We start from the raw sequence: 24,779 nt of genomic DNA, 5'->3' as shown, positions 1-24,779 counted from the left end.
AAGGCTAAATGAACTTTTGATAAGAATATTGTAGGAAGAGTTCTTCCGTTAGGTGGATGGTTATTTTAGAGAACCTCTAAGGACGCTTAATGCTGTGAATCTATAATTACATGGAAATTTGTTTTTCTCATATCCATTTCTCTCTAGGAATGCAGATAGATGGCCTTAAAAATCTTAGAAGATAAGATTACCAGAAAAATCCTTAATAAGTAACTACAATATTAGCAATTTAAATCTGAAGGACCATTTCAACAAAGTCAAAATTGTTAATGAGCTCTAACATGTATTATTGACATCCACATCTCATATTCAAACTTCATTTTAGGCAGTTGAGATAGAGTCTCATGTGAAAGGTGAAATCAATATTCTCCTCTATAATGTTTAGAGCCTCCTTTGATCTCAGAAATTTTTTGAGAACTCTCTTTATTATTGATAATAATCAATTAGTCTACCATCTATGGGATGAGATTCAGGACAAGTAAATTTTGATTGACAGTGGTGGGCTCCAGGAAGTAGATGAAGAGCACTGGGTGTCTATAGAGGCGTAATAAGTTTGATGGGCATGGCAGATACATATTTAAAAAGGAGAGGTGTATACTGAAAGGAATGGATAATGTTTCAGATGAAAAGTGTCACTTACTTCTGAATTTTTGCTGCTGTTGTATTTGCCCATACAGCTGGATTATGACATGGTGAGGCTGGTTACTTGGTCTGTCTTAAAGATGGATTTATATTGGTCTATCACAACTGCACTCTTCTGGGAGGAGAGTCAAGCTCCTATCAACTTTAACATAGTTAGACAAAGTCACTAGCTTCACTGTGGCTATGGTGCAAATGAATTTTGCATGGCATCACCATTGCTGACCACACATCTTCTGGAACAAGCAATTTTCTACTTCTTCAATAGAGATAAATGTAAAGTCCTTCACTTGGGTTCAAACAATCAACTGCTCGAGTATAACATGGGGAGGGCATGATTAGACAACAGTTCATATGCAAATCTGGGGGGTTTAGTGGACTAAAAGTTCAATATTAATCAGTTTGTTCTTAAGCTGTTTTAATGGAGGCATAGTATTCAGAATAAGGTAGTTGATAACTGCTGTCTTAGCCCCACATTTGGAATATTATGTTAAGTTCTGGGCATCGAATTTTAGGAAGGATATTGATAAGCTGTAGAATATCCAAAAGAGGGTGCTGGATGGTGTAAAGATGAGAAAGCCTACTTTATAAAGACCAACTGAAAGATTTGGAGATGTTTAGCTTCCAGAAGAAAAATGTTGAGGAAACATGGTAGCTGTTTTCAAGAATTGGATGACTTTTTCTTTGAAGAGAGGTTAGACTTATTCTGTTTGGTCCCAGTGAGTGGAATCAGGTACAAAATATGGAAGTTGCAGAGAAAGAGATTTTGGCTCATTGTAAAGGAAAAATTGATAATCCAAACTGCTCCAAAGTAGAATGGGCTGCCTTGGGAAGTAATGGCTTCCCTTTACCAAAGGGCTTCCTTTAGGTGGAAGCTGGATGACCACTTGTCAGAGATATTGTAAAGGGGTTCTTCTTCAGGTCCAGGTTGGACTAGATGGCCCCTGAAGACCCTCCCATCTCTGAGATTCTATGAAAGTTTGCCCCTGGCCATGAGGACACAGAGAAGTAGAAGATGGTTGGAGGATACTGGAGATGAATTAGTTCATTGCAAATCCCCCCTCCCCACCATAGTCAGTCAACAAATGTTTATTAAGTGCCTACTATGTTCCAGGCATTGTGCTAAGAGCTGGAGATACAAATAAAAAAAAAAAAAAGATAGTCCCTGCCCTCAAGGAGCTTACAATCTAATGGGGGGGAGGAAGACAACCCACAAAAGGATGATAAAAAGTAAGGGATGTGGAAGGGGCAAAAAAGGTATCCTACATAGGGGCAGGGTGGAAAAGTCAGAGGAGTTCCAAAGTAGTGCGGCCAGGTGAGAAATGAGGAGATGTTCTGAACTGTGTTCCCTCCTTGATGGAGTTTTTGGAGTTTGTGGCCTCACCCTCCAATCAGAGATTGTAATGAGGTGTAATACCTAGGTTGTAGGGATCTTTTAGGGTGATAAGGTTTTCCCTATAATGAGCTTCCTGATCCTATGCCCCTAACTGCTATCATTCAGCATATTTAAAAAAAGTCTTACTATAATGCAAGGACCTGCCAGGAAATGCAGGCATGCATGCGCAGGGACTCACACACATATAACATACACATGATATGGCACCTATTCTCAAGGGGCTTTCCATTTATTTAAAGAGGGATGAAAATGCATAGAAAGAGGTTTTTTTATTCAATTAAAAAATTTTATTTTTCCTAACTACAGATAAAAACAATTTTTAAACTTTTTTTTTTTACAGTTTTGAGTTCCAAATTCTCTTCCACCCTCCCTCCCCTCCCCCATCATTGAAAAGGCAAACAATTTGATAAAGTTTATACAAGTGCAGTCATGCAAAACATATTTCCATATCAGTCATGTTGTGAAAGAAAACATAGAGAAAAAAACTAAGAAATATGAAGTTAAAAAAGTATGCTTTTATCTACATTCAGATTCTATCAGTTCTTTCTTTTTTCCCCCCCCCAGGTTTTCTTTTTCATTTATTTATTTATTTATTTTTAGTTTTCAACATTTACTTCCACAAGATTTTGAGTTCCAAATTTTCACCCCATCTCGCCCCTCCCCCACCCCATTCTGAATACCCCTTCCCCTAGTCTGCTTTCCCTGCTATCTCAACCCCCTTCCCCTTCTATTTTCCTGTAGGGCAGGATAGATTTCTGTATCCCATTTCCTGTATTTCTTATTTCCCAGTTGCATGTGAAAACATTTTTTTCAAAATGTGTTTTTTTAAACTTTGGATTCCACATTTTCTCCCTTCCTCCCACCCCACCCACCCTCATTGAAAAGGCAAGCAACTCAATATAGGCTGTACTTGTGCAGTTATGCAAAACACTTCCATAGTAGACATGCTGTGAAAAACTAACTCTATTTCCCTTAATCCTATCCTGCCCCCCATTTATTCTATTCTTTCTTTTGACCCTGTCCCTCCTCAGAAGTATTTGCTTCTGATTACCCCCTTTCCCAATCTGCCCTCCTCTCTATCATCCCCCTACTCTTTTGTCCCCTTCCCCTCCTATTTTCCTGTAGGGCAAGACAGTTTTCCATACCCAATTGAGTGTGTATGTTATACCATCCTTAAATCAAATCCTATGAGAATAAGATTCACTCATTTCCTCTTGCCTTCCCCGGTTCCCCTCCACTATAAGAGCCTTTTCTTTTCTGTTTTTTTTTGTGAGATAATTTACCCCATTCTACCTTTCCCTTTCTTCTTCTCCTAGTATATTCCTCTCTCATCCCTTAATTTTATTCTCCAGATATAACCCCTTCATTTTCAACTCACCCTGTGCCCTCTATGTATCTATCTATCTATCTATCTATTTATACACATACATATAATTTTTTTCCCTACAACTACCCTAATACTGACAAAGGTCTTATGAGTTACAAATATCATCTTTCCATGCAGGAATGTAAACAGTTCAACCTTAATAAGTCTCTTATGATTTCTCTTTCCTGTTTACCTCTTCATTTTCCACTTGAGTCTTGTATTGGAAACTCAAATTTTCTATTCAGCTCTGGTCTTTTCATCAAGAATACTTGAAAGTCCTCTATTTCATTGAATGACCATTTTTTCCTCTGAAGAATTATACTCAGTTTTGCTGGTTAGGTGATTCTTGGTTGTAATCCTATCTCCTTTGCCCTCCAGAGTATTATATTCCATGCCCTGCGTTCACTTAATGTAGAAGCAGCTAAATCTTGTGTTATCCTGATTGTGTTTCCACAGTACTTGAACTGTTTCTTTCTGGCTGCTTGTAATATTTTCTCCTTGACCTGGGAACTCTGGAATTTGGCTACAATATTCCTAGGAGTTTTCCTTTGGGGATCTCTTTCAGGAGGTGATTGGTGGATTCTTTCCATTTCTATTTTGCCCTCTGGTTCTAAAATATCAGGGCATTTTTCTTTGATAATTTCTTGAAAGATCATGTCTAGGCTCTTTTTTTGATCATGGCTTTCATATAGTCCAATAATTTTAAAATTCTCTCTCCTGGATCTATTTTCCAGGTCAGTTGTTTTTCCAGTGAGATATTTCACATTGTTTTCTAATTTTTCATTCTTTCGGATTTGTTTTACAGTGTCTTGATTTCTCATAAAGTCACTAGCTTCCAATTGCTCTATTCTAATTTTTAAGGAAGTATTTTCTTCAGTAATCTTTTGGACTTCCTTTTCCATTTGGCCAGTTTTGCTCTTTAGGGCATTCTTCTCCTCATTGGCTTTGTGGACCTCTTTTGCCCTTTGGGTTAGGCTATTTTTTAAGGTGTTATTTTCTTCAGTATTTTTTGGGGTCTCCTTTAGCAAGCTGTTGACTTGTTTTTCATGATTTTCTTGCATCACTCTCATTTCTCTTTCCAGTTTTTCCTCTACTTCTTTTACTTGCTTCTTAAAATCCCTTTTGAGCTCTTCCAAGGCCTGGGACTGATTCATATTTTTCTTGGAAGTTTTGGATGTAGGAGCTTTGACTTTGTTGTCTTCTTCTGATTGTATGTTTTGATCTTCTTTGTCACCAAAGTAAGATGATATAGTCTGACTCTTTTTGCACTGCTTGCTCGTGATCCCAACCAATTACTTGAGTTTTAAACTCTTTGTTAAGGTAAGAGTCTATTTCCAATGTGGAGAATGTACTGTCCCAAGCTTTGGGGGTTTGTACAGCTGTTTTCAGAGATACTTCTAGGGACCTGAAAAATGTCAGTTCTTCCAAGGTGCTATGATAAGGGGCGAGGTGTTTCCTTTCCACCGCCACAACAAGCTCCACCACGCCAGCACTCCTCCTCGTCCCAGGAGTGCCCCTCAGAACTGTGACCCAGATCCAAGCACAGGCAAAGCAAGAGATTCCTGCCTCAGCCCTGGCAAAGAGATCCTTGCAATCCCCCTCTGATCAGCCACTAGATTCCCCCTCAGTCTGTGGGCAGGAAGCTCAGAAGCCAGCTGCTGCCCTCGGGGTGGCTGAGATCTAGCTTCTTCTGTCACCATAGTAACAGACTTTTCCAACTGACCTTCTAAATGTCTTTGGCCTTCGTGGGTTGAAAAGTCTGGAAACCACTACAGCTGCCCGCGATTCAGTCCTCTGAGGCCTGCTCCAGGTTCACTGAGGCCTGCGTGCCCACGCCGAACTGTGCTCCTCTCCCAGCCCGGCATGATATACTGTTCCGATCAACCATCCAGGCTGTCTTGGGCTGGAAATTTGTTTTACTCTGTTTTTTTTGTGGGTTCTGCTGCTTTAGAATTTGTTTAGAGTCATTTTTTGTAGGTATTTGGAGGGGTTTGGGGGAGAGCTTTAGCAAGTCACTGCTTTCCCTCTGCCATCTTGGCTCCACCCCAGTTCTTTCTTTTAAAAAAATATTTTATTTTTCCCCAATTAACATGTTAAAACTTTTTTTTAACATTTTTTAAGTTTTAAGTTCCAATTTCTAAACCCTTGTCTCTTCCCACCCCCCTCCCTGAAACAGTAAGCAATCTATTATAAGTTATATATGTGTAGTCATGTAAAACATTTCCATATTAGTCATTTTGTACAGGAAGACTCAAACAAAAAGGAAGGAAGGAAGGAAAAAAGAAAGAAAGAAAAAAAGAGGAAAGGAAGGAAGGAAAGAAGAAAAGAAAGAAAGAGAAAATAGTATGCTTCAGCATATAGTCAGATAATATCAGTTCTTTCTCTGGAAGTGGATAACATGCTTCATCATGAGTCCTTTGTGATTGTCTTGGATCATTATATTTCTGAGAATAACTAAGTCATTCATAATTCATCTTCATGTGATATTGCTGTTATTATGTACAAGTTTTCCTGGTTCTGCTCACTTCACTTTGCCTCAATTCATATAAGTCTTTCCAGATTTTTCTGAAATTATCCTGCTTGTTATTTCTTATAGCACAATATTTTATCACATATATTTCAACTAGTTCAGCTATTCCCCAATTGATGGGCATCTCTTTGATTTTCACTTCTTAGTCACCACAAAAAGAGCTGCTATAGATATTTTTGTACAAGTATGTCTTCCCTCACCCCTCTTTTAAAAAATCTCTTTGGGATATAGACCTAGCAGTGGTACTGCTAGATCACAGGGTATGCACGGTTTTATAAGCCTTTGGACATAGTTCCAAATTGCTCTCCAGAATGGTTGGATTTCGGGGACAGCTAAGTGGCACAGTGGATAAAGCACCAGCCCTGGATTCAGGAGGACCTGAGTTCAAATCTGGCCTCAGACACATAACACTTACTAGCTGTGTGACCCTGGGCAAGTCACTTAACCCCACTGCCTAGCCAAAAACAAACAAACAAAAAAACAAACAAACAAAAAAAACCCCCAAAACAGAATGGTTGGATCTGTTCACAACTTCACCAAAAGTACATTAGTGTTCCAGTTTTTCCACATTCCCTCCAACATTTATTTGTCCTATTAGCCAATCCTATCAGTTCTTTCTTAAAGAGTTTTAAAAAAATACGATGGACAAAAAATGGTACCAAGTGGCACACTCATTAATTGCCAAATGAAGTCTTTGATGGAGACCCCAAAGTTTCCTCAAAATTCTTGGTCTAAACAGGTGAATATGTTCTTGTGCTTTTAGTGAGTGGAGCTTGAAGGACTCTTTTTCAAGAGAGGCAGCCTTCTATGTCAGGGGAATTCTGACTTGTACCACTGTTATTTTTAACAAGCAAAAGCTCTGTTTCCTTTTTCCTAGGGCAAAATCTGTGGAAGAAGGACCTGTACTAAACAATTGAGGTGCCTAGCTCTTCAACCTGCTTTTAGAACATGAGTGCTACCAATGCACAATGGATGTCTGAGCTGCCTCCCAAACTCTGGGACATCCCTCTTCACCATCTTTCCATTCCAGGTAAGCAAACCCTCAGCAGGCATGTGTTGCTGTTTCTGATCAGGAAGTACCATTCAGTGGGAAAAGCATGATCTAGGAATCAGAGGACCTGTATTTAAATGCCAACTCTGAAACTCATTGAGTCAGAGGACGTATATTTAAATCCCACCTTTGAAAGTTACTATGTGTGACCTTGGGCAAATAATTTTCTTAAAAAAAAAAAGACAACTTAATCTTTCTGGACCTCAGTTTCCTCATCTGTAAAATGAGTAGGTTGTATGAGATAACCTTGATTTCCCAACTCTAAATCTATACCCCCATGATTATGTTCCCCACAAAGTCTTCATTTCTCTATGCTAAAAGTAGCTAATTTTTCTAAGCTAAATGTGTGACGGAGCCAATGAAACTAAGATTAGAAAGGAAGCAGAAAGCTGGGAGACAAGTGTCTTTCTATAGCCAGCGTCTCTGATAAAGCCCTCATTTCTAAAATATATAGAGAACTGAGTCAAATTTATAAGAATACCAGTCATTCCCCAATTGATAAATGGTCAAAGGATATGAACAGGCAGTTTTCAGATGAAGAAATTAAAGCTATGAAAAATGAAAAGCTATGAAAAAAAGCTATGAAAAAATGCTCTAAATCACTATTGATTAGAGAAATGCAAATCAAAACAACTCTGAGGTGTCACATCACACCTATTAGATTGGTTAACATGACAAAACAGGAAAATGATAAATGTTGGAGAAGATGTGGGAAAATTGGAACACTAATGCACTGTTGGTGGAGTCATGAACTGATCCAACCATTCTGGAGAGCAATTTGGAACTATGCCAAAAGGGCTATTAAACTGTGCATAAATGAGATCATAAAAATAGGACAAAAATATTTATAGCAGCTTTTTTTTTTTGTGGTGGTGGCCAAGAATTGGAAATTGAGGGGATGACCATCAATTGCGGAATGGCTGAATAAGTTGTGATATATGAATGTAATTGAATACTATTGTTCCATAAGAAATGATGAGCAGGTAGACTTCAGAAAAACCTGAAAGAGTTATGTGAACTGATGCTGAGTGAAGTGAGCAGAACCAGGAGAACATTGTACACAGTAACAGCCACATTGCGTGATGACTGACTTTGATAGAGTAAGCTTTTCTTAGCAATGCAAGGATCTAAGACAACTCTAAAAGACTCATGATGGAAAATGCTATCCACATCCAGAAAAAACAAAACAAAACTATGGAGTCTGAATGCAGAGGGAAGCATACTACTTGCTCTCTCTCTTTGTTTTTCTTTTTTGTTTGTTTGTTTCTTCTTTTTCATGGTTCTTCCCATTGGTTCTAATTCTTCTTTACAACATGACTAATGTGAAAATCTGTTTAATATGAATGTATATGTAGAGCCTATATCAGATTGCATGCCATCTTGGGAAGAAGGGAGAGGAGGGAGGGGGAGAAAATTTAGAACTCAAAATCTTATGGAATTGTTATGTTGAAAACTAAAAATTAATTGATTAATTTAAAAGATAAAATTTTTATCTTTAAAAAAAAAAGTGTGATGGGTAGCTAGGTGGCACAGATAGAGCACTGTACCTGGAATTAGGAAGACCTGGTTCAAATCCAGCCTCAGACACTTACCAGCTATGTGACCTTGGGCAAGTCACTTAACTCAGTTTGCCTCAGTTTCCTCATCTGTAGAATGGGCTAGAGAAGGAAATGGCAAACCATTCCATTATCTTTGCCAAGAAAGCCCCAAATAGAGTCATAAAGAGTCAGACACAACCCATATGACTGAACAACAACAACAACAAATGTATGATACAGCTTTTCTCAAGGACTGATTCTTTTTCATGTCAACAATAAAAAACAGCCTGTTTTATGGTTTGCTTCTTTCCTCTGTGTCACCACAGAAAGAAGGAGGTGTGGATGTTTCTTAGCAGGTGGGGAGATTCAGTGTGTGGTAGAATGTATGGCTGGTGAGTAAAAGTAAGATCTAAGAGGGGAGGCGGACCATCGCTGAGGGAACCATGTAGATATTGCTCAAAACACTCTATATGAAGAAAAATCCACCCCCCTACTCCTTGGGTTTTAAGTATTAGGCATGGTAGGCCTTTTCTTGTTTTCTCTTTTTTGTAAGCACTAGTATCACTCTCCTCTAGTCATGCTGCAATCTAAATTTATTGTATCCAGCACTCCCACCTAAATTTCTTTTCCAAAAATCAGAGCAATCTAACTTCCTGGCCTCTAGCATTTTGGAGTGTTTGCTCCTGGCTCTCCCCCAGCTTTGACACCAGAGAAGTGAGTGGACCCTTTCCAAGTGAAAAATTACTCTGGTCTTGAGAAGTTGGGTATAGGTTAAATGACTTTTGCATGGTCATAATGATCACCACTTAGCAAAACACACAATTCAAGTTTCCATTCAAGCATCACTTCTAAGTAGAGAGAGCACCACAGAGGAAGTCCTTGGGTTGCCTTTTCCCGTGTACCTTGGCTCTCTTGGCCGTGTGACCCTACTCTGGTGATAGAGTGAGCTCTCAGTCACTGGACGGTAGAATGACTGTTGGCAAGGCCTCCTGGGTCACGCGCAGATGTCCTAAGCGCATGCAGTCCAAGGTGCTTTGAGAACAGGAGCTTCAGGACTACTGACTGTTTTGTCTCAGTAGGAGATTAGGTAAAAGCATAGAGGCAGGTGATAACCCAAGTGGTGTGAGAGAGGTAGAGGAAATAGAGAGAAGAGAGAGGCTTGGTTGTAAAGAAAGCAGTAACTCAAAGAGCTTCTCTTTCTGTTTTTTTTTTTTTTAGTGAGGCAATCAGGGTTAAGTGACTTGCCCAGGGTCACACAGCTAGTAAGTATCAAGTGTTTGGTCTGAGGTCACATTTGAACTCAGGTCCTCCTGACTTCAGGCCCGGTGCTCTATCCACTGTGCCACCTAGCTGCCCCAGAACTTCTCTTTCTAAATAATGGATATTTTACACTCATCCTCTTAATGAAATACCCCTAGAGGAAAGAGGGACAGTTATGTGAATTAAGTAATCAGTGATGATTATGATGCCCTGCTTCTAGTAGGGGGCAAAGGAGGTTAGCCAGGTTAAAGGTATGGTTTAAATACAATTTTATGGAATAGGGGAAAGGGGACAAGAGAATGGGAGGAGCAAGCTGTTTTTTTTTAAAAAGAGTTGATCAGACTAGATCTTTTTGTTAGTCCTTTTTGGGTCTAACAGTCAATGATTCTTTTTTTTTTTGACAAGAATATGTATTTGCTGGGACAAACAAGTGCCCCATTTTTCTATTTTCTCCCCACTATCCCAACCTCCTTATGAATCCTCTGCTTCTTCAGAAATCCCACGGGAACAAAAATGAAAATTTTGAAGATTTTATTTAAAATCAAATTCTGGAGATGATTTCCCTGTTCAGAGAAGGCTGAATGTGAAAGGGGGTTCCTGTACTTGTTACTGGATAACTGTTCCGTTCTATGAAAGGAAAGCAGGCACCTTCGCCCTTCCTCCTCACTTCTTCCCTAGCAGCAGGAAGTAGGAAGGCAGTAATGGAAGGTTAGTGTAACCAGGGGTCTCTCTGGGATCATGCAAGGCTGGACCAGCTGATCTCAAGGCTCCCTCTATCAGTCAGGCTAAAGACTAGATGGAGTCTCAGCTGCCCACACTGGATGAGTGACCGCAGTCATCAAAATCCCGCTGATATGATCCCAATGTGGGCTTCTTTATATGGTGTGGAGTTTCGCATGTCTCTGTCTTTACTATGGATTTGCGTGAAATTCTCGCTGGGATTGTCCGTTTGGCTTAATTTTTAGGGAATCTGATTAGGGGCATTCACCCTGGAAGCTCATTTGATTCCTCCCTACCCTTAAGAAGTACTTATCACAAACTCACCTCACCACCCATGTTTATTGTCCTTATTTTTTTTTTATTAGTGTCAGGTTATACTGTTGATGTTTTAATGCATAATTTGGGGGGGGTGTTGGCGGAGGAAGGAGAATGTTACCAATTGTGGAGATCTGAAAAGGGTTCCTGAAGGAGGCTGAATTCTTGAGCCTTGGTTGAAGTCAGGGATTCTGTGAGGTGGGAAGTAGGGAAAAAGTACATTTTAGGCAAGGGTGATTATGGCTTATGTAAAGGCACATAGGAGAGAGGTGGAACACTGAGTTAGAGGAACAGGAAGTAAGTCACTTTTGTGTGAAGAGCTGCAATGTGATGTCAACCTGGAAAGGTAGGTTGGAGCCAGATTTTTTTCATTCATCTATGGAATGGAGATAATAATGCTCCTACCACCTACCTCACAGGGTTTCTCAGAGCAAAGAGCTTTGACAACTATAAGATGCTATGGTATGTAAATGTAAACTATTATATTAAAGTTTTAATAACATATTTATATGTATGTATATGGAGCAGGGGTGAAAGGCTCAGAGCACATGTACCAGTAAGGGGCCAGGGTGCATGCTCAGATCCAACTTCCCTATTACATATCTTGTTGGTGTCATTTTAGTTGTGTCCAACTCCTCGTGAACCCATTTAGGGTTTTTTTGGTGAAGATACTGGAGTGTTTTGCTATTTCCTTTTCTAGTTCATTTTACAGCTGAGAAAACTGAGGCAAATGGGACAGCCAGTAAATGTTTGAGGCTGGATTTGAACTCAGATCTTCCTGACTCCGGGCCCTGTACTCTATACTGTGCCACCTAACTGCCCCCCCTATTACATATAGTACTGGGCTATATATGTGTGCATGTGTGTGTGTTTATGTGTGTGTGTGTGTGTACACCATAATTACATACATATGCATATATAGGACTATATATGACTGTATATATACATATTTGTGTATGTATACATATATACACACATATGTGTGTAGTGTATGTGTGTGTAGATAGGTAGACAGATAGATAGTATGTAGGCTACTATGTATTTTTTTTAAATTAGTCCAAAGACAGGAGATAAGATTTCATATTCATTCTTATTTGCAGGGAGCCATGATACAATGACCTACTGCCTGAATAAGAAATCTCCAATCTCACAAAATCAATCAAAGCTCCTGCAGGTGTTAAATAAGGTGATTCCTTGCATCACTCGTCCAGTGGTATTAAAGTGGTCGACAACACAGGTAATAAGGCTTTAAATGTTCTTGTGCTCCAATGAACTGTTGGCTTGGCATTTACACACACAGCTGACATTCTTTCAGGGTCACTTAGGGATTTAATTGCCCAAGAAGGGATTATGATAGACAAGGATGTGTTGATACCCATAAAGAAGAACAGAGGAAAGGTGAGGCTGGGACAAGCCTGGGGGCTGTATTAGGGGGTATGCTCTTCTGCCCTCAGGATTCTAATGTTCCTTTCCTCGAACAGAAGTCCTTTCACCTTCTTCCTTCCACTAGCCTAGTTCTTTCAGTTGGATTTCCTTCTTTGGGCTGGGCTCTTTTTCCTATTCTTTGTTCCACTCCTTAGGCTAACAATCATAATGATAATAATGACCTATCATTTATATGACACTTTAAGGTTTACAAACTGCTTTACAAATATAATCTCATTTTATCCTCACAATGACCCTGGCAATCTCCATTTTATAAATGAGGAAACTGAGACAGACAGGTTAGGTGATTTGTCCAGGGTCACACAGCTAGTGTCTGAGTTCATTCTTGACCTCAGGTCTTTCTGACTCCACCTACTGTGCTTTATCCACTGTACCATCTGACTGGCTACTTTCATGTTTCCTATGTCCCTGTACCTGATATTAGGTATCTGGGCCCCTTTCTCTCTTTGATTCTAGAAAATCTTTCTTCCTTCTTCTCTGAGTTCTTTTGTATCATTATTACTAGCTCCCCTCCCATTCTTGACTCTTACTAGCTATGACCATGGGCAAGTCACTTAGGTCTCTGAGACTCAGAAGGGTGGTGATCTATAACACAGATGAAATCACAGTTCCTTGGTGGTTATTTATATAGTAGCCTAAGTTACTATTGCTGTGTTCTATTCTTACAACTGTATGCCCTGCTAAAGCTCAAAATGTGCCCGTGAAAGCACAAAAAATTGTTTTGTCTGTTTCATAGATGTCCAATGATACAATTAATTATATGAAGAACTGGGTATTCCTTGCAGTGAACAAAGGTATTTAAGGTGATCTCTACCTTGTAGGCACTGAATATAAATGAGCAGCTGGATGCTGGAATCCGGTATTTTGATCTGAGGATTGCTCACATGATCGATGGCTCTGAGAAGAATTTGCACTTTGTACACCTTATATATACAACAGCCTTAGTGGAGGTACTGAGATATGGAGTGTATGATTTAATAGTGAAACTGATGAAGAGTTAAGATCAGTTGACTTGCAATAAACTGAATTTTGAATTGGACCAGGAAACCTCATCCAGGTTTGGATTTATCAGCTACTATTTTGGTTTTTCTAGATGTATCCTATTGGAAAAATATAAAGACATTTGACCTTTGATCAATCTTAGTTCTTAAAGCAACATTGATTTCCAGGGAAACACATCTTATATGAAGAGGACTGATTTTTTAAAATAATGGGCCAGCTTCTTCCCAGTGGCCAACCTCTTCCTTGATAGGAAGTTAAGTGATTTAGGAAGCAAGGTAACTCCTACAGTATTTATTATACTGGGAGAGCTCTCTAGTCTACTAAAAGAAAAACAACTATGACACATGTTCTTTGTTCTGTGAGTCTAAATAGGCTTATGGAGGGAGAGGAGATAATGTTATTTTTTCTCCGAACAATAGCAGAGAGGCTCATAGATCACACAAGGGACATGCAGGGTCCTGAATATTTTCTAAGTGGAGCAATAAATTTACCCACTGTGTGGCTTTCCATATGGCTTTGAGAGTTGGGTGGAGAAATACTGGCTCTGATGGCTTTAGTGATGGTCGGCGTGGGAACCATGACTAAACTCAGCCCAGGTGATAGAGTCTTCTTTCCCCTTTAACCTTTCTCAGTATGGAAGTGGAGCTTTAGCACAATATCTGTCGGTAAAAGAACATTTGCAGGAAAGCAAAGAAAGGACATCTCATATGGTCTGAAACCTGGTTCCCATAGGGTTATGTTTCCTATCTTTGTCTTTCATAAGTGAAATCTGTTCATGGCAAGATTTGGAAGGTTGAAATAAAATGGCATCAGATTTTGTTTCCCTCTCAATCTCCTGTCAGTAAAGGGTGTAATTTACAAGTCTGTGCTTGTTTGCACTGAAAAGAGGGACTAACTCCCAAAATCTGATTGTATAACATCATTTCTACCTCTTGGACTGATGTCAAAACCCCGTGAACTGCCTGCCATTTCTAATGTGGACTTTGACGAAACGTACTCAGAACGTTTTCCATGTAGGTCTTTGGAATTCTCCACTGCCACGAGCCAATGAATGTCTATTTATTGACTTTTCAAGGTTCAATGCAAAACCCTTTAAACTGACCTGACCTTAATGGAGTGACAAGGCTAGGCTGCAATTTTTATTTTATTTAATTGCCAGTCACTCTTATTCAAACTGGCTTTGTGTTTTATTGTTCCATGCAACTGCTTAAGCTGGAAACTGTTTGAACAAAAGTACAAATTTAAAATTTCAATAATAAGGGCAGCAACTTGATAGTTTGGAGTCTCAAAACTATTTAAAAGTTTTGGCCTAAAGTAGGTATTATTTTCTCAATATTGAGCTCTATTTGAGCCTTTTAAATCTGTTTTGTTTTGGATTTTTTCTCCCTTCACAGGATACCCTAACAGACATTTCAGAGTGGTTACAGAATCACCCTAAGGAGGTGGTGATATTAGCCTGCAGGAATTTCGAAGGAATGACCAATGAACTTCATCAGTATCTTGTCACCTGTATAAAAAACATTTTTGGAAAAACATTGTGTCCCAGAGGTGTAAGTGAAATATTTCATATTCCTTCAGTTTAGTTGGTTGGTTTTTCCTTTAATTGGGTAAGACAATCTGGGTTGAGAAAACACCAGATGGGAAATAAAGAAAACCCCAAGTCCTAAGGAAGAAAATGTAAGACAGAATGGCCCTTAGCTCTTATGAGAAGGGCTGCACCTCTCTCTGACACTGAGATTAAACTTCTGAGCTGTAACGATAAACACTAGCCTCTGTCTGGTTGTGCAAAAGTAGAGACTCCTTGTTTATGCAGGAAACTTTGGGAGGCCCTCAAAAAAAAAAAAATTAGAGCAACAAGTTAGTTAAAGAAGTTCATACAGAAAATTGATTGAACAAGTTTCCAACTAAACAGGCCCACCTCCAAGAAAGAGGAATGAATAGAGTAGCCAGAGTTAAATCCTCAGGTGGTTCCTGTGTGCTTAGTATGGTGCCTGTTACATAGTAGGTGCTTAATAAATGCGTTCCTTCCTTCCTTTCTTCCCCTGGCAAATACAGACGTAGAATCTTCAAACATTAAGCTTCTGTGGTTTTTGACAAGCTTGTTGAGCTATTGGATGCCAAGTAAAAACCTAGTAGAACTTGATGAAGCAATATGATTTGCATCGCCTCTGAATTCAAGTCCAACCTCTGACACTTACTACCTAAGTGACCTTGGGTTTAACCTTCCTGGGCCTTAGTTTCCTCATCTCTAAAATGAGGGAGTTGAATTAGATGGTTTGTGAGGTCCCTTCCAGTTGTAGAGCAATGATTTCATGAACCTAAACATTTAATTGAAAATTCAAAATATATTTATTTATGGAACACATAGTTAGAGATGGAAGAGAATTTAGAGTTTATGAGTCCAACCCCTTCATTTTACAGATGAAAAATATGGAAGCCCAGAGAATGGAAGCGTCTTGTTCAAATTCATCTAGTAGTAAGTGGCAGAGATGGATTTGAACCCAAGTCTTCTGAGTCCGTATCTAGTGCTCTTTTCATTGTCTCTCAAAATCTTTTTATTAATTTTACTGATTTTTAAATGTGTAGGTGTGTATCTATCCCAAGGGACTAAAATTAGCACTTTTTTTTTTAGGCAATTGGGGTTAAATGACTTGCCCAGGGTCACACAGCTAGTAAGTGTCAAGTGTTTGGTCTGAGGCCAGATTTGAACTCAGGTCCTGATTTCAAGGCCAGTGCTCTATCCATTCTGCCACCTAGCTGCCCCATAAAGTTAGAACTTTTTTAGTACTTAAAGGGACAAAACCTTTAGCAATCCAGAAAACAATTCAGTCTCTGAAAGATAGACAAAGTTTTTATAGTAAGTAGTGGAACAAATTTCTACAAAAGTTCTGCTCTGCTGCCTCATAATGCTGTGAAAGAAACCCTGGTTTCACAAAGACTTTGGTAGTAAAATGTAAGTTCTTCCAGGTCCCAGTAAATGAAGAGAATCACAGTTTCAGTCTGGTGATATGTCTGCGTCTGTCATTGATGGACCAGCCAAGCTGAGAGCCGAAAAGCTTGTCACCAGAACGGTGGCTGTGAGGTGATACCTTATTATTATTATTATTTTTTTTGGTCACAGTAACCCATGAAACCCATGTTCAAAGGCACTAAGGCAGGGGTGGGGAACCTGCGGCCTCAAAGCCACATGTGACCCTCTAGGTCCTCAAGTGTGGCTCTTTGACTGATCCAAACTTGGCCACACTTGAGGACCTAGAGGGTCACATGTGGCCTTGAGGCCGCAGGTTCCCCACCCTACACTAAGGTCATGGAATAAGGTAGGGGCCCGCCTTAATGGGGAAAATTGCCTTTACCTGTGAAACAATGGAAACTTCTGAGTTTTTAGGTAACTTTAATTACATAAATAACTGGCATAAGGGAAAGGGGAAGAGAATAAACATTTATAGAGTGCCTACTATGTGCCAGGCATTGTGCTAAACACTTTTTTACAAAGATTAGCTCATTTGATCTTCACAACAGTCCTGTGAGGTAGGTGCTATTATTATCATCATTTTATAGTTGAGGAAACTGAGGCAAAGTGGTTAAGTGATTTGCCCAGGTTCACACAGATAATAAGAATCTGAGGCCAGATTTGAACGTAGGTCTTCCTGACTCCAGGCCTGGTGTTCTATTCACTGCACTGACAGTTTCACAAGACATTGCTGTGTTTTGCTGGTGTGCACACCATTTCCTGGGATCCTCTTAGTGTTAAATGAGTTTCCCTTGTTTTTAGCTGATGTGGCAGGATGTTTTGATTAGCTTGCCTTCCCCCTGCTTCATAACTGTTCCAAGGATGTACTGTAATGCTAAGAACATGGCAGCCCTAGTGATTCACTGGTGGCAGGGTCACTGAGTAGGTGGTGAAGTTGTGTCATCCAATTAAGAGTTTCATGTAGAAAAATTGCATATAAATAAGTATCTACAAAATAAATATAAGGTAATTTTTTGTTTTTTTGGGCAGGAGGAGAGGGCTAGCATCTGTAGGAATCAGGAAAGACTTTGTCTAGACACTATTGTTTGCATAGAAATTTGAAAGGAACAAAGACTTCTAAGAAAAATGTGCGGTGTGCTTGGAATACTACTTCTGTGACCTTAAAAAAATAACCTCACCTTTCTAGGCTGATTTCTTCAACTATAAAATAAGAGGGTCATATTAAACAATCACATAGATCCCTTGAAGTTCTAAATCCTATAAGCCTATTCCCACAGAGCAAGTAATTAAGCAGAATACTCTAAATGTGGTCCATAAACCTAAAAGCAGGATTTGTTGTGGTTAAGATATAACCCAGATAAAAAACCCAAAGGTTATTGAGAGCTCATTGCACATGAAGTTATTTTCCTATCACATTTCATAGTGATGTTTTATCCAAGTTCATATACAGCATGATATGTTTAATAAACTCCAAGAATGTAAGCATACTGTCCACTACTGTCAATTTTCTGCACAAATTTCTTTTACTCCGATTTTCTTTGAAGCACCTCAAAAACTTTCTGCATAAACAAGGAGTCTTTACTCTTACTCATCTAGACAGAGGCTAGTATTTTATTATGATAGCTCAGGAGTCTAATCTGAGTTACATCCCTTTTCATAGGAGTTAAGGGCCAATACTGTGTTACATCTTCCTGAGGATTTGGGGTTCTCTCTATTTCATGTTTGGGGTTTTGTCAAGTCAATGGGATCATAATTAGATATAGTCTGACCTGTAGTGTTATAATGTTCCTATCCCTTGTATAAATTCACACACACACACACACACACACACACACACCCCAAAACAAAACAAAACAAAAAAACCCAACCTTTTTTATGCTTTCTAAGGATACGCAGTTTCAGTGAGGTCTTGTAATGCAATTAATATACATTTTTATTAAGCATGGTTTTTCTTCACGCATATGTAGTGTGAAAACTTGTGCTTTTTTGGGGGGGTCTGTTTTTTATCTTGTAATCCTTAGGCTGTAACAGAGGCAGAAGGTGACTCAGCATGCCAAAAAGGAGACCAAAGAATCAACAGAAATGCATAAAATAGATTAGATTTAATAGCAGTAAGACATTATGTGATATAATTGTATATATTTATACAGAGCTTTACAGTTTGATAGGCGGTGTGCCATAGTGGATAGAGAGTTTACTCTCAAGTCAGGGAGATCTGTTCAAGTTTTGCCTCTGACATGTACTGGCTGTGTGACCCTGGGGATGTTGCTTGACCTCTCAGAGCTTTATCCAGCTTTCTAAAACCATAAGTTACAGAGAAGGTGCTGGCCTGCTCTGGTAGAGGGAATTTTATATACTAATGTAGTCTCATGCCCAATCCCTATTCCTATCTAGAGGCCTGAAGTCAAGAAGACCTGAGTTCAAATCTAGCCTCAGACACTAGCTGTGCCCTTGGGCAAGTCATTTAACTGCCTCAGTTTTCTGAACTGTAAAATGGAGAAAATAATAGTACCTACCTCCATTCCCGTTGGGAAGATGATAAAATGAGATATTTGTTATTTGATACTATTTGGCCCATAGTAGGCACTTCATAAGTCCTTTCCTCCCTCACCCATTTTCTTCCCTCCTTCCATTTGTCCCTTCCTCCCTTCCTTTCATCCCTCCCTTCTTTCCTTTTGTCCTTCCTTCTTTCCTTTTGTTCCTCCCTCTCTTCCTCCATCCTTCCTTCTCTTCCTCTTACAAATAACAAAGTACTTTGAGCAAATTATCTTGTTTGACTTTCACAAAAACTTCACCAGGTAGGTAGGTCAGGTGCTAGTATGATGAGGAAACAGGCTCAGATAGGTGAAATGTGTCCAAGAACACAAAGTAAATATCATGACCAACATTCAAATTTAAGTGTAAGGATTCTAAATTCTAAATTTAAATTCTTTCCATTCCATCACAGTTGCTGCCCGTGTAATAAAAGCTTATATTTGAATAACTTTAGTTGTAAAAACAAAAGGATGAGCTATGTACATATTCTTGGCATCCATCTTGACCCTACAGACAAGAACTGGGAGCACTGGATGAGTTTCACACAGGCAGATTTTGGTTCAAAATAAGGAAAGCTTCCTAATAACTAGAGCTATCCAAAAGTGGAATGGGCTGTCTTGGGAGGTCACGATTCCCCCTCATCATCTCAAGCAAAGGCTGGATGACCCCATGTTGGGAATGTTGTAGAGAGGATTCCTGTTTAAGGATTGTTTGAACTCATTGGCCTCTGAAGTCTCCTCCAAATCTGAGATTGTCTGATGCCAACATTCTTTATTTCTAGAGAATGTGCCTGGATATTAACCTTTTATGAAGCTGAGGTTTTGGTAATTAGACATAGCGTGACCTGTAGTGTTTGTACAATTTGCTTTAGGTATAGAACCTAATTAATGGATGTTGTAGATGGAAACAGGGAAGGTTTGGTGTTGTGAGGATATGACTTCATTGGTAAGACACTATTTGGATTATGTAGTGCTATAATCAAAACAAGCATTATTTCTAATAGGGATCCTTTTTGAAGAAAAATGATTTCTCTTGTAAATATGTGCCTGAAATTGTTCTTAGTTTTTTTTTGTTTTGTTTTGTTTTTCTTTTTTTAAGGAAAACATCCAGATAAACATTGTCAACACAGGTGAAGTCATTTTTGCACTAGAGAGAGTTGAAACGTTTTTTTGAGAGCAGTGGACATACAAACTCCTCTGAACCCATGTCTATCGGTTATCAGTAACCTTTCCCAATTCTGAATGCCTTTTAGGAATTGTTGACACTGAAGCAACTGTGGAGACATGGTTACAGGGTTATTGTCTCATATGAAGATGAGTTTACTGTGCATAGGCACAAGGAGCTATGGCCTGGAATTCCATATTGGTGGGGAAATAAGGTGAAAACAGATGATCTGATCTGTTATTTGGAATCAATGAAAGAATCTGGACGCCCAGGTAAAACATTTATTTTTATAACATAATATAAAAATCATTTATAACATAATATAAAAAACATTTATTTTTATAACATAATATAAAAATCAACGGATCAAAAAATACCAGAGTATCTGGTATTTTTTGATCCGTTGATTTTTAAGCACTTGGATGGCAAGTCATGTTGGCATGTTTTTGCGAAGCGAAACCTGAAACAGTGAACTGGCCAATTTGATGCAGTGATGAAATTAACAGTAACTTTAATGTTAAAGAGGCTTTGGTAGATTCATAGTTTATGTTGGACTATACCACTTTAACATCTATATGTCTTATTCTCATGCACCTAATCTTAGCCATCAATTAATCAAGAAAAAGTTACCAAGTGCCTGCTATGACTAAGGAACTGTGTTATTCATGCAGCAGGCAGGCAGCCAGGTAGGAGACAGCTTCGTGGCTCAGTGGATAGAACACTGGGCCTGGAGGCAGGAAGACTTAAGTTCAGATCTGGCCTCAGACACTTACTAGCTGTGTGACCCTAGGAGGTCACTTAACCTCTGCTTATCTTATTCCACTGGAGAAGGAAGTGGCAAACCACTCTGATATCTTTGTCAAGAAAACCCCATGGACAATTTGGCATGCCGATGGTTCATGGGTTCACAAAGAGTTGGACACAAGTGAATGACTGGACAACATGTTATGCAGTGGCTAAATACACACTACTGGTTGATAATTCTAAAGCTATTCCATGTATAATCTAGATTTTACTGATCAACGTATTTAAAAAACAAAAAACCCAAAAACTAATTCCAAGAAAATACCCAACAAACCTTACCAGTTTGGACAATGAAGAAAAACAGTCATGACACTGAGGAACTGATCAAAGCCACTGTTAGCCCACAGTCGCACTTGCAGTGGGAATTCAATAAATATTCCTTTGCAGACTTTTTTTTTCTTGTGGCAACTGCTTGGTTCTAAATTGGAGGCAATGCTTTGTGTATGTGCGGGCAGTGGTTCAGAAACAAATCCTTGCTTTTTTGATTCGTTACCTTAGATTTTTCAGTCAATACCCTAGAGGACCATGTTGAAAACTGCAAAGTAAGACTTCATAGATCATATAATTTTAGAGCTGGAGGGTCATTAGAGGTCTTGTTCTGTCTTCTCATTTTATGGGTGAGATAAATGGGACCCCAAATAGACTAAGCAATTTGACCAAGGTCACACAGCTCACAGCAGAGCTGGAACTAGAACTCATGTCTACTGCTTTTTCTACTATACCACACTGTCTCAATTTCACATTCTTTTATCATCAAAGCACACATTGACAGCAGCACCCAGCAAATGCCTTCTGTGATAGTGTTTATTTGTCTATAGTATGATGTTTTTGATTTCAGAGAAATTAGATGAAAGTGGTAGCTGCCTTACTTTCATTTTTGGGGGCCATGGACTCTGAGATATTTATTTTCCTATAGAGTTAACACAGTTTACTAAGAAGACAAGACTGCTAGTCCTCAGCTTCTTGATGGAAATGAGAGACCCCAATAACATGCAGAAAAAATGGGTAGACAAAAGGATAGAATAACTTGTTGGCTTAGGTGATATATAATAAACAGATGCATAATTTTCTAATGTCTTCTTGTTTCAGATGAATTATTTGTTGCAGGGATTAACCTTACTGAAAACTTTCAATATGTTCTGGCCCATCCATCTGCATCACTGAAGAAGATGACTTTACCTAACCTCCCATACCTGAATGCATGGGTTCGGAAACAGTGTCCCGGTCCAGGGACAAAGTGTACCAATATCATTGCTGGAGACTTCATAGGATCTGACAGTTTTGTCAGTGATGTCATTGCTCTTAATCAAAAACTTCTTATAGATTGACTATGTTCCTTTTTTTTTTTTTTTTTGAGGTGAGGTATTCAGGTTGCCTCTTTGTTGCCTGATTTTTAATCATTCTAGGTATTTTTTGAGGCTTCTGATTGGACAACAGAACGGAAAGGGAATTGAGTAGAAGCAAGCAGTAGTGGCCTTAGAACAGAAATCCTGGGAATTCTACCAATCGGTGTCTTCCGAGCTTTTATCCTGGCTTTGCCTCTTAGACAAGCCATTGTTCTTTACGTTTCCCAAGTGATTAAATCCCCAAGGATTTAATTTTACTTAAGGACATGATTTCATTAGTGTGGGTACTCCCTCCACTTATGCAGATTGCAACTCCTCTATACCTTAGTAGATAGTTTAATGAATTGCAGTGGCTAACAAAAAATTCATCTTCTAATGGTCTACCTTCTGGTCATGCCTCTCCAAATTCAGACCACTGTTAGGCTTATACTTAAAAGCCCTTCAAGCTGCCAGAGCTTGCCTTCAAGAAGTTGAGGTCACTTACATTCTACAATGAGGCATCCAAATAGGACCCTAGTGGAAGATATGATTACATAATATACACTAATAATTATGGGAAATTTGTAAGAGGGTGAACCATCTGGAGCTCTTAAGAAAAGGTCAGCATGAAGTTAAATTCTCTGTTCAGTCAAGATAAATACTGCAGATTCCTTAGGGTAAAAGAAACTCACCATTGTATACTTCAGTTCTTTAAAAGACCACTAGAATAGCATTTTGACAACTGCAAAAGATAAGCCCACAGGTCCAACTGAATGTGAAAAGCTTTTTATATTCCTGTTGGACAAGTCCAATTGTCTCAGATTTCTCTCAGAATTTTATACTCATAGCTTATTTTTTTAGCTTCATTAGAAATGCCTGTGGACTTTCCTCTTCCCTGGCCCTTGAGGCTTTCCACTGGCTTAACTGATTTGCTTCAGTGCTTCCAGTTGTAAAATGGAATAAATTTCTTGTGATGTTTGAGAACAGTTTATTACTCAGATTAAAGATGTTAATATATTCATTATTATTCCCAGAAATTTTATTATATTGTATAAGTAATAATAGAAACATATCCCCATTACATTTTACCAGAGGGTCATTAGGCTCTGGCATATCCATCTGGATCACTGATGAAAAGGACCAACCTTCCATATATGAATGCATGGAAGTAGTGATCATTATTTCTTTAATGAACTTTCTTCTTTCTCAAATCCCATGCCATTTTGTTTATCAAAGTTTTCCTCCTGACAATTTCCCGTTTTGTCCCCACCTGGACTCTATTTACCATTCTCATGCAGCCTAATCAAAATGTTGCTTCAGATAATCTTGCTTTCCATGAATTCCTAAGCAATCCTACAGAACCCCTTTGCTGTTCACTTAGCATTCTAAAACTTCTTGTCCTCAAACTTGAACTCTGTGTTCCCTATCTAAAGTTGAAATTTTGCTCTTATAATTATTTTGGTTGTTTTTCAAGGTGGTTTTTTTTTTTTAAATTCCTTGCTTTTATCTTGCAAGCAATGTCTTTGTCACGTACTCATTCCCTGTATTCACATACCTATGTGTCCAAGTTTCAAAAATGAAAAGGCTACATTACCTCATTTTATTTCTGTAGCTTTAAGATGCTGTGACTTTAGGGTTTTTGGCAATAGAATAAATACAAGTTGTATTTATTATTTCATTTTTCTCACAAGAAGGAATGTTTTGGGCATGGCTCCAGAAGGCCAGTAATGAAGCCTGCTTTCTGCCTCTTGATAGCAATGATATACTAGAGGTAAAGAATGAGGCAAACATTTCTGACATTGATAATGTGTGGATCTGTTTCTTTTGTGTGATGTTATTTATTTGTTATAGGAGATGGAGGTTTTCTTGGGTGGAGGATTTTAATACCTGGCGGAAAAAAAGAGGGTCAATGAAACAATTAGAAAATACACAGAAGACAGCAGAAGGAAGTTTAGAGAGAGACACACACAAGCAGGATGACATTGGAGTTGCTGTTACATTTATTAAATACTTTAAAAAACAAGCTGTACATAATAGATTCATGGTTTCATATAGAATTCTCTTTTCCTGTTTTTCATTGTAAATGGAAATTATTTTTGTTGATATTGGTCAAATTCATAATAAAAAATTAAAATAAAAAAAGAGTAGTGGATACCTAGAAATGTATATAATTGCCAATGTTCTCTTAAATGCTGCAGGTCGTTGTATATTGAAATGTAAGCTTTTTCTTTTCTATCATCCAGGTCCAACTGAGGCCCAACAGTATTAAAACTATTTTAATACTATAAATGATTCATCTTAGAATCAAACTAGTAATTTTTCAGGATACTTCAAGGTATTTGAAGGGCAGCTAGGGAGCACAATAAATACAGTGCCAGGCCTGAAGTCATGAAGATTCATTTTTGTGAGTTCAAATCTGGCCTTAGACACTTAGCTGTGTGACTCTGGGCAAGTCACTTAACCCTGTTTGCCTTAGTTCCTCATCTGTAAAATGAGCTGAAGAAGGAAATGGCAAACCACTACAGTATCTTTGACAAAAAACAAACAAACCCTAAAAGGGATCAACATGAAATGTTTCATGACTGAAACAACAACAACACTTCAAGGTATCAGAGTGTCATTTAGTAAATGATTGACACCCTAACACCTGAAAGAATAAATTCAAAGGGTAAACTCATTAGAAGATGCATAACTATTGGGAGAGAATAAGCATTTAT

The 24,779-nt window shown here is 38.6% G+C and overlaps 1 protein-coding gene across 1 annotated transcript in view; it reads left to right on the top strand.

Annotated features, from left to right (window-relative positions):
- Positions 1 to 23,735, top strand: part of PLCXD1 (phosphatidylinositol specific phospholipase C X domain containing 1) — a 32,510-nt gene extending 8,775 nt beyond the window's left edge. Inside the window, exons 2-7 of the mRNA XM_027859479.1 lie at positions 6,809 to 6,961; positions 11,916 to 12,052; positions 13,083 to 13,211; positions 14,658 to 14,813; positions 20,022 to 20,205; positions 21,827 to 23,735. Coding sequence (XP_027715280.1) covers positions 6,880 to 6,961; positions 11,916 to 12,052; positions 13,083 to 13,211; positions 14,658 to 14,813; positions 20,022 to 20,205; positions 21,827 to 22,065 — 927 coding nt within the window. The 5' untranslated portion in view covers positions 6,809 to 6,879 and the 3' untranslated portion in view covers positions 22,066 to 23,735. The remainder of the gene's footprint in view (positions 1 to 6,808; positions 6,962 to 11,915; positions 12,053 to 13,082; positions 13,212 to 14,657; positions 14,814 to 20,021; positions 20,206 to 21,826) is intronic.
- Positions 23,736 to 24,779: the final 1,044 nt, after the last annotated feature.

This window comes from Vombatus ursinus, unplaced genomic scaffold, assembly GCF_900497805.2.
Source record: "Vombatus ursinus unplaced genomic scaffold, bare-nosed wombat genome assembly UNPS02014168.1, whole genome shotgun sequence".
Classification (NCBI taxonomy): Eukaryota; Metazoa; Chordata; class Mammalia; order Diprotodontia; family Vombatidae; genus Vombatus; species Vombatus ursinus.
The sequence above is the reverse complement of the archived record's forward strand: the minus strand, read 5'-3'. Positions and strand labels throughout refer to the sequence as shown.